The sequence below is a fragment of the Stylophora pistillata genome, chromosome 14 (genome assembly GCF_964205215.1).
Source record: "Stylophora pistillata chromosome 14, jaStyPist1.2, whole genome shotgun sequence".
Taxonomy (NCBI): Eukaryota; Metazoa; Cnidaria; class Anthozoa; order Scleractinia; family Pocilloporidae; genus Stylophora; species Stylophora pistillata.
Genome location: NC_142532.1, coordinates 23,264,901 through 23,274,983, shown reverse-complemented (window position 1 = coordinate 23,274,983; position 10,083 = coordinate 23,264,901). Strand labels below are relative to the sequence as shown.

The following is a 10,083-nucleotide window of genomic DNA, read 5'->3' as shown; positions in this document are numbered from 1 at the left end:
TTTTAACACGTTCAAGGTCACGAAATTCAAATGCCATGTTTGGGAGCAAGCTAAAAAATTTCAGGCTCGACACGGTTCTCAACGCTTTCCCGATGAGGATTAAAATTTGGAATTAAAGCTTCAAAACATGACATTTTTGACTCGAGGGGGAGCTAATCACTCCTCATATAAACTTCCTTGTAAATCGCAAAGTTTCACCCATAGCGGTGACTGCAAGTCCTATTTAGAGGATCTCAAGGGGCTCAAATTCTGGCCATCTTACGGCTAACAGTGAACCCAAAATGACACATTCTAGAGAGGGGACATTTTTACTGTTAACTTTTTTACGACCTAAGGTTAAAGTTTGCCAATCCTTACGCCATAGAGCAACATTTTTTGGCCACGTCTAATTCCCAACGAGACTTCTATCATGAATTACTTCCTGTAGCCATTTGATTTGCACAAAGGAAAGACTAGCAACTTCAAGAATGATTTATTGAACTTCATGCGACTAAGCATTTATCTAAACAGCTTATTAAAATATTCTTTTTTTATTTCATACACTGTCGTTCTCTTTTTGTTTCAGTTCATCAGACATGTTACATATCAAACTATCTCCTTTGACACGTCGCATCATAAATAAATTAAGTCAACTAACATTAGAATTACATTATCACCTAAGCAAACAATAAATAAATGACCCAAGATACCCCCCTTTTTTACCCTTGCCTGGGAGTTCGCCACTGCTGTCGAGGCTCGGTGAACTCGTAGAAAGTTTCACTAGTTTTCTAACTTCTGAATTTGACAAGAGTTTTATTTGAGTTGCTGCAGCGCGGTTTAAGAACTGAGTGATAGTCACTCGTCAAAATTCCTTCAGAAAGCTCTCGACTCACGGGAAAAAAGACAAATTAAAGCTTAGCCGAACTAAAATAAATAACCTACGATCTTGAGCAATTTGCTTTACATTACTTTAAATAAATAATTTTTTGTTTCTCTACGAAATCTTTTCGGAAATGATTTTTTCACTAACTTTAAACATTCGATTTGCAAAATCCTGCTGCTGAGCTACATAATAATACTGGGGACTACGCAGCCAAACGTCCGAAGAACGGACACTCCTTTTCCACTTATAATTAGAAGATCCAAGCATACGAACAAAAGGAACTCGTTGAGACCGCCGCACAATCCTTAAGATTCATGCGATTCAGACAAAAGAGACATTTCCAGCTCAATCCCTAATTTAGTACGTAATTTTTAATCCATGTCAAATGTTTCCATCCTTAGCTTTCCTTCTGACTTCTTGTTTATCATTGCTTCTTTTGTGTTTTTTTTCTATCTTACAACTGATATCTTGTGGTCCGTTTCCAATCCCTGTCAATCTTTTTCATCCTCCTTCGTTTGTAATTTACAATTGTCATTGTGTTATTTTTCTTTCTTATCAAAGTAATGTTTGGTAGTTTCCTTCATTTAGAAGGCAGTTTTGTATGTCGCAGAATCAAAAAACGTTCCACGGCTCCTTTAATTCGAGATGAGCCCTATTTATGACGATGTCCACTCGTACACCACCATTTATCAAGAAATGAAGTGTGAAAAAGTAGCGAAGAATTCCCCTTCAGCTACAATCTGGTCGAGACATAAAGTTACTTCAAGTACTTATCAAACAGTCCCTGCTTGTCCATAATGAGAACATCCTCATAACCTCCGATAAAGACATCATTAGCAAATAGCATTGGTGTCTTTCGAGTACCAGCCCTGGAGAAAACTTTATCTCTTTCCACTTTGTTCATGGCTACATCCAGCGCAATCCATGGATCAAAATCCGATCGGTTTGAGATCCCTTTTGCTTTTAAGAACTTCTCCAACAGTTCGTTGTCCTTTCGCACCTTCAGATTCGTCGACATGGCTGCGTAGTACACGCGTATTCGTCCACGCCCGCCTAAATCGTCTTTCCCTCCGGGTTGCATGGTGACACCATTCTCCAACACGTTGTTTATGAATACTTTGAAAGGGCTTCCTTTAATGGAAAGGTCGCCCCATTTTATGAACACTTCGTAAGCTCCAGGTTCCGTGGGGATGTACAGCACCCTATGCTCTGTGAATTCGCCCTTCTTCACGCTTTTAACGTAGGGCACAGGGATGGAAACCGCTGGACAGCTGATGCAGACGCTCAAAGGACCTTTAGTTGCATTATCAGTTAAGACCCTAAATCTTCCAATGCGACCAACCTCCCCGGCGATAAGCCCTGGTCCCTCGGCGGTATTCAAAGGAATTTTGGGTGATGTAGATCCATTTGTCAAAAAGGGTGGGATAAGCGAATAATTTTTGCCCTCATCGTCAGAGGACTGGCTCGGCGACCCGTTCTGACTCGTTGGGAAATGGTTCTTGTTCGAAGACACTTCATGTCCATTAGATGAAGTTCCATTCACGAGGTCTTTCCGCTGATTTCTAAGAGGTGTTTTTAGTGAACTGAGGCCGTTTTGCTCTGGAACTGTAAGGTAGAATGGACTCCTTAAAATGTGAGCACCACAATGCAGAATACTTATGACGTAGTCTCCAGGCCGTGTTGGTAAATACTTCACGCAGTAAGTATTTCTGTTCAGCGGTTTCACACTGAGATCAGGTTTGTCTTCGTGAACGGCTCCTTTAACTGGCTTGCATTCAATTGCAATGGTTATATCAGTGGGGTTAGCACCATTCAACTCGACAACGAATTCCGCCACTTTTCCGAGTTCACTTGCTCTCAGGCCTGAGCCGTATGCTTTACACGCATGCGCAATTTCTTCGTCCTTATTTCCCGGGTTACCTTTACTCGCCTTCTTCCCAGTCCCTTTTTTCAGACCTTCGTACTTCACAAACAGCGCTAGGTACGTCAGTAAGCTTAACTCATCCACTTGCGACGACGCTAGGTCAAACGGGGAAATGACCTGCGGTATTCCGAAGGCGTCATGCGCAATTTGCATGCCTAGCTTGGCGTTTCCTTCACCGTTTGTTTTATCTGCATATAGCTTTGTTGGAATTAGTCCTGGTTGAGTAGCATTTACAAGCTCACACAGTAGCACGCCATTTTGCCAGTCACTGTCAAAATTTGTGACATTGTGTGCAGGAAGCTTCTCATGAACCCAAGACAGAATGAACTCTCGAGGCGAGCTTTGTGTTTGACCAAACATGTCTTGCAGCGGTGTTATTACGAAGGCTATCACCAGCTGCCAAACCCAGGCGAGAAGCAAGTCGGTGTTTCCTTGAATAAATTCAAATGGCTCTGCAGGAAACAAATAAAACAAAAACTACAATGAGCGACTATTGAAAAAAATCGCACTGATTTAGCTGAAATTAATAAATTGTCGATATTTTTTTTTGAGGAAATTCTCTCAAGTTCTTTGCTTATATAATTATGCAACTTTTACGACCAAGAAAATCTGTCAGAGTTACAAAGGAGACAGATTACATGTGAATCCACAAGACGCGCTTTACACTTTCCTTCAGAGTTTATTTTCCATTTCCAAGAAGCAAATACGAGGGCCAGGGAAACAGTTGTGTTAAAAAAAAGTTGTGGTGATAACAATGGAAAGATATTGACCGTTAGCCGCAGATTGGTCAAAATTTTAACCGTTAGCCATAAAAGCCATCACCCCATTGTGACCCTCTGAAAACGATGTGGAAATCATTAATTGTTTTATAACATTCGAAAGTTTCTTTACATGTGGGGATCGCATTAAGGAGGCAACTTCTGTTTCTCATCCCTGCAGTCACATCAGTTTTATTCTGAATTATCAATCGATAATAAATTTTTTTTTGTTTTTTTGGCGACGGGGGGGGGGGGGGGGGATGAAACCATGCATATCGTTCTTTGTTTTTCTGGATAGCACCCGATCGCGACGTTCTTTCCGTCTCAAATTACCTGACAGTAACAATGACCAGTACCTGTCAAATTTCATTATTCCAGGTCTTTCTAAAAAAGAATATTTAAACAGCTTAGGGTTTTATTTGTACACGATCCATCGATTGAACAACACGACGGGAAAAATCGCATCTTTTAGGCAAAGTTGAACTCTATAGTGTTGATGTGGCCTCCAGAGTGGACTGCATACTACTTACAAAATATTTTCTCGGTCATAAATGTGTTTTTACAAACTCTGCGTGTTGCATCGATTGTTGAATGGATGGTTTCTTTGTATAATAATCTGGGACGTTTTAAATAAAGTCGCTTTTAATATAAAAATCTGCACTTTCAAAAATTCTGTTCTATGAATGTTATCTTCGCGTTAAGAACGAAACTAAGACATCTCAGTATTCTAAACACAGTCCTGCGTCTTCCTTTTCATGGAGGACGCGCCAATTTCTAGTCAAGGTGATCATTCACAGATAGAAGGATAAAAAATTAATGATGATTTTCTTTAAGCCAAAAAAAAAAAACAGTTTCACAATCCATTGGGTAAAAGCTTCTTGAAATATACATTAACGTTTACAAGCCCGCGCAGTTAAAACTAGCTTACAAGCTAGCAACACGATTAAATATCCTAACTTATTTTAATTAGCATAAGACATGCTATTTAGAAGCAAGTGTCGCAGATGGATATCAATAATAAATTAGTAACGAAAGAGCGAAAAATTTTCAGTTCCTTTAAGAGTTTTAATATATTTACAAAATTTAGCTGAGCTTTACAGTCGAGGACTCAAGCTGTGTCTCGCCCAGTAAACAGAACATCACGGCGCCGAAAGTCTATTTGTTACTTTGTTTTTATGGACTGTGCCTTCAGCTAGCGTGAAGGACAACCTGAAGGGAAGCATCTATCTGTTCTCGTATAGAAAAACAAACGAACCGAAACAAAAACAATAGAAATAAATGTCGCTTTATCAGTGAATCCCCGATTCTCAATTTTCAGAATTAAGTGCGATAGCTTCTTAAAATCGCATTTATAACTCGAGGCTGTAAATATTCAACTTTGTAACTTATTATCGATGTTTTTCTCGAAATAAATTCGTTTGAATTTCGTGTTAGCTGGAACATTAGAATAGAATTTAGCAAGTTTATCGAGGAGTCTTTAGCTCGTCTAAAACAAAACCTGTATGTTCCCGGCCGAATTACAAGTTTAAAACAATATTTATTTCGATGTATTTTGAAATGGTGTATCTATAGCGCGCGGAAACAACAGCCGTCTACAAATGAGTTATATTAACTATCTTCAAAACCAGAATTTCAAAGAAGTAAGCAATTTCTACGGGAGAGCGAGTGAGAAAAATTGCATTAAATATAACCGGTTACAGCGACGATACAAACGAAATGAAAAAAAAAAAAGACAAATAACAAAAAGGATACCTCGAAATTTTGCTTCGTCCCTTGCCTGTGTTTATCCACGAAGCAGAATAACAAAATTTGCCATTTAGGTGCCAATGGAGCGACTTCTTGCTGTTTTAAAAGCCCCTCGTGCAGCTACATCATGTCAAAAGGCGTTCGAAAGGGCGAACAACATGCTTTAACGCCGAGTGAGTGTTGATGTGAGTTTTTGGCTTTGAACACATGTCATGCAGATGTCAAAGCGTTTTATGATATTTGCATATAGAACAAATATGCATATTCTGAAAATAATTTCCATATATTGTAATTACATGTACAACAGGTAGCATCACACGCTAGGTGCGACGTTCTTGGATTCTAAACTTGCACAGGCCTAAATATTTTTTTTGCTTTCCTTAGGTAAGCAGAACACAGTCAATTTATTCAATAAAATACCGAAAAACCTGGCTGGCTCAGCTCGGGTATGGTTTTCATTGTTAGCTTCGATTCACCTGTTCATATGAATAAATAAGAAAGTTGCAAAATCTGTAAGCAAGCGATTAATAAAATAATGTGGATTTCTGTAATTTTTTGAAAATCTACATATTCTCTAGGTGTTGGAAACATTTTTTTTAATAACCCGACCGGTTTACAACATTCAAAATTCAATTTTCATTTAACGAAAATCGAATTGATTAGGGCCAGGCCCTCCCGGCAAGTTGCATATGGTCGAACATTCAAACCTCGTTTCCAAACTTGACCTCGTCCTAACTTTGGTCACAGATTCAAATGCTAGAAATTAAAAAGTTCATTGTCTGTGTAACAAAGCAAGATCGGGATAATAGCTGTGTTCCCTATCGGTTTGCACAGCTGACTACATTATATGTAGATCATAGCAGTCCCTCCTTTTCCGTGACGTCCCTCGCACGGATCCGCGCCTCACTCCCTATATCTGGGAGTGAGGCGCGCCAAAACTTTTCTTGCGTAATCTACAGTTGCAATCTACAGCTTGACACTATGTGCTCTTCTCTCCCCCCCCCCCACCCTAACACACACACAAACACACACACACACACATACACATACACACACACACACACACACAAACACAAATACACACACACACAAACACACACACACCCACACAAACACACATACACACACACACACACACACACACACAAACACACACGCACATACGCACACACACCGACATACACACACACAAACACACAAACACACATACACACACACACACATACACACACACACAAACACACATACACACACACACAAACACACACACACATACACACACACACACCGACATACACACACACAAACACACATACACACACACACAAACACACACTCACACACACCCACACAAACACACATACACACACACACACAAACACACACACACACACATACACACACACACACACACACACACCGACATACACACACACAAACACACACACACACACACACAAACACACATACACACACACACACACACACACCGACATACACACACACAAACACACATACACACACACACACACACACACACACACACACACTTACATACACTGAGGAGCCTCGGCCCTCTACTCTCCATATCTAAGATTACATGTAAAGTGGTTACATAGGGCGTCGTATCCGTGACGAAGACCGATTGTGAGTCAAATAATAATTACGTGACATATCGTTGTGGAGGGGTATACCCCGGAAAAGGCTTCGCTTGGAAAGAGCTGAGAACAACGGCTGTCAAACCAGATCAATTTGGTGATCTTTACCCCGTATTCGCAATTCGTTACATCAGTTGCTTTGTTTGGAATGGAAACAAGACCAAATGTTTACGTTTGTTATATTTCGGGAGAACTTCGTCATCTACATACACGGATACAAGACAAAACAGACATGGCTTTCTTCTCAAAGAGAGGATTTAATAAAGTTATCGCGGAGTCATGCACTGGAAAGTGAGCGCTGTTAGTATAAACCAAAAACAAAGTATGGAAGTTTCTAGCTTGTTTGATTGTTTTCCATCACCTCGACACGAAGGTTGAAATACTTAATTGGTGTTAAAAATATGACTCAAACAAGGAGCGATTAAAACAACATTTGATAGGCTGGGTGAATTCCCACGAACATCTTCAGAGATGTATAGGCTTATTTGTCCCGCTCATTAACTCATTTCAGAGAGAAAAAACGGCTGAAGCCTTGACGTTCGCACAGGAGAATAAATAAAACGTTGTGTCATGAAGGATATCCGGTTACGTATAAACATGTCTACTGGAAAAAGTTTTCGGTATATTATTATTAACGATATCAATGGAATATTTTCAAGATAGCGTTCACCGATAGAATCTCTATAGTGTTTTGATATTTCAGTTTTGTCCCGCTGTCACGCAAGATAGCCAGCAGAATTCGCTGTTTCCTCTTACCTGTGATTTCTTCAGGGAATTCCAAGCTTTCCAGAAAACTGCAAATATTCTTCCAACCTACCAACTGCCGTTTCTTCCTGTGGGGTTGAAATATTGGCACAGCAATGTTTCTTCCTGATAGAACCGACAGCAATTTCGCTGCTATTCCGCTGTCTTGGAGACCAATCACGTCTTCTATCGACACACCGACTGCCTCCAAATGAATGTTGGCCCATTTCGCAAGAGTTCGTCTTCTGATGACCCGCCTGTACCCATTCACTTGTGGTTTAGAATTACTCCAACCGTTTGCCATCTCGATGACTTGCGCTGTCATGTTCTCCGATCACCATGAATCCGGCTAGGTCTCTTAGAAGGTGCAGACAGAAAATGTTCGTCGTGGACTAAACCTGTTTCGCGCGTGTAGGGACAAAGTTCGGTCTTTTTCCATCTTTTGAATATCTTAAGTAATGTAAAAACAAAAAGAAATACTAAGTATAAACTTTCCAAGAGTTTAGTGTCAATCAACCTCGTAAACTTTCCACGTCAAAGGTAAAAAGAAATTCCTTTTCATTGAATATTAACTCAGATGTGTTTTCCTTATTAATTCTTGGTTAATTTTTTTCGGAAATTTCTTTTACCAGTGCGTTCTACAGTTAATTATTTATTTATCTATTTATTTCTCATAACCTCCGAACATTTTTATTATGACAACACATTACACTGCAGAATGAAAGCGTATTAGAGTCCCCAAAGTTATTCTCAGGTTCAAATATCCATAGTTTAGAAAGTTTTATTCAGACCGTCCAACAAGTATATGTATTTGAAGAGTGTGATCGAAAGAAGGTAACGAAGGTTATAAAAATACAACCTTGTTTGCCGAATTATGCACATAAAAGTTTATTACGAATATCAACACATCTTAAGGACAGTCCACTATAGCTATAAGAATGTTGGACTGCAACTTCAATTCTGGACTTTTGATCAAGAACTGCTTACTGAAAAAAGGTTTCGCCCAGATTTCAGTTTTGATCCTTCTAGGCCAATTTGTTACATAAAGAGGTAATTTGTGCTGTCTTTTGTCGGTGTTTACCAGCGTTCAGAAATATATCAACATGCGAGGCAAACGAGCGTCGTTTTGGAGATCGAGCGACTCAGCGGTGTTACAGCATTCGGGTATCTCTGGAGAGACGATAATTTATCCTTCGCTAGAGCCTTGGCGATGCAGTTTTTTTTCGGAAATGATTAATCACCTAAGTCTTTTGATGAGTCTGGTTTCTGTTTTACTTGTTTGTTCAAACTCCCTGCTTCCCTAAATTGAAACAGAAACTCTTGTCGTAAAGTCAAGGAGAAGCGAGATTGTTTGATTCCCAGTTGTGCACCGGAACAGGTTTTGCTTCGAAGATTATTTCAAAGAAGCATAAGTTTATACATACCTAGTCCGCGGCGTTAACTTCTCTCACCTCTGTTTGTTCTTTAGCGTCTTCGTGAATTTCTATTTACTTAGATGAAGCTTGTTAAAAATCCCTTCAGCCTTTTGTAACCGAGGTAACTAAACTATTGTTTGCTAACGTGATTACTTGCGAATGTCGTGACTTGAACACTGTACATTTGCCAAGCTTTGTTCTCCTAAATAACTGCATTAAGGTTCACCTATTATGGTTTAATCATTTTTTCCTCTTCTTTGTCCAGTTGTAATTATCTGCTGGCGTCCATTTAGCAGTTTGTTTGTTTCTGGAACTGCTATTTCAGATCGCTCTTTGAGGGTCCCCTATACCCCTTTGTAAAACTCAGTGACGTAAAAATATAAGGCCTTTTCACACATTACGAATAAAATCCAATTTTTTTTTCACGTTCACGCGAAATTTGAGACGATCACGTTTCAGATGAAAGTAAAAAAACAAATTTACGACTTATCGATCCATATGAAGTCCATGTCCTGTCAAAATCCTGGTCAAAACATAACTACAGCCGTTCGAGAACAATACGTAAATTTTCAGAACTATTGAATAGCCAGGAATTCAGCACGCAAAACAGAATTGGTTCACGAATCACGTTTACTTCAGCTCTTCATTCACGAGTCACGTTTAAGTAAAAAAATTTGGTTCACGAATCACGTTTACTTCAGCTCTTCATTCACGAGTCACGTTTAAGTAAAAAGATTTGGTTCACATGGACATGAAAAGATTTTATCATCTTTAACCTCGATTCGCGAATAAAGAAGTGTGATTCGCTTTAAGCCTTTCTTTGAAAGAACAAAAGTCAGAACCAAACTTAAGGTAGCTTTAAGACATTGAATGAATAAATGAATAGATAGATAAAATAGGATAAGACAAGATAACAGAAAACTTGCAAGAATTTCAATGTAAAATACGAGTTTCTTCCACGACTGCTACCTGCTGC

The 10,083-nt window shown here is 39.3% G+C and overlaps 1 protein-coding gene across 1 annotated transcript; it reads right to left on the bottom strand.

The window, feature by feature from the left end:
• Positions 1-457: 457 nt before the first annotated feature.
• Positions 458-9,258, bottom strand: LOC111325587 (filamin-A). The gene is made up of 3 exons (XM_022929417.2): positions 9,117-9,258; positions 7,705-8,142; positions 458-3,238 (listed from the first exon to the last, which is right to left on the bottom strand). Exons 2-3 carry the CDS (start codon positions 8,015-8,017, stop codon positions 1,620-1,622), a joined length of 1,932 nt encoding a protein of 643 aa, XP_022785152.2. The 5' UTR covers positions 8,018-8,142; positions 9,117-9,258; the 3' UTR covers positions 458-1,619.
• Positions 9,259-10,083: the final 825 nt, after the last annotated feature.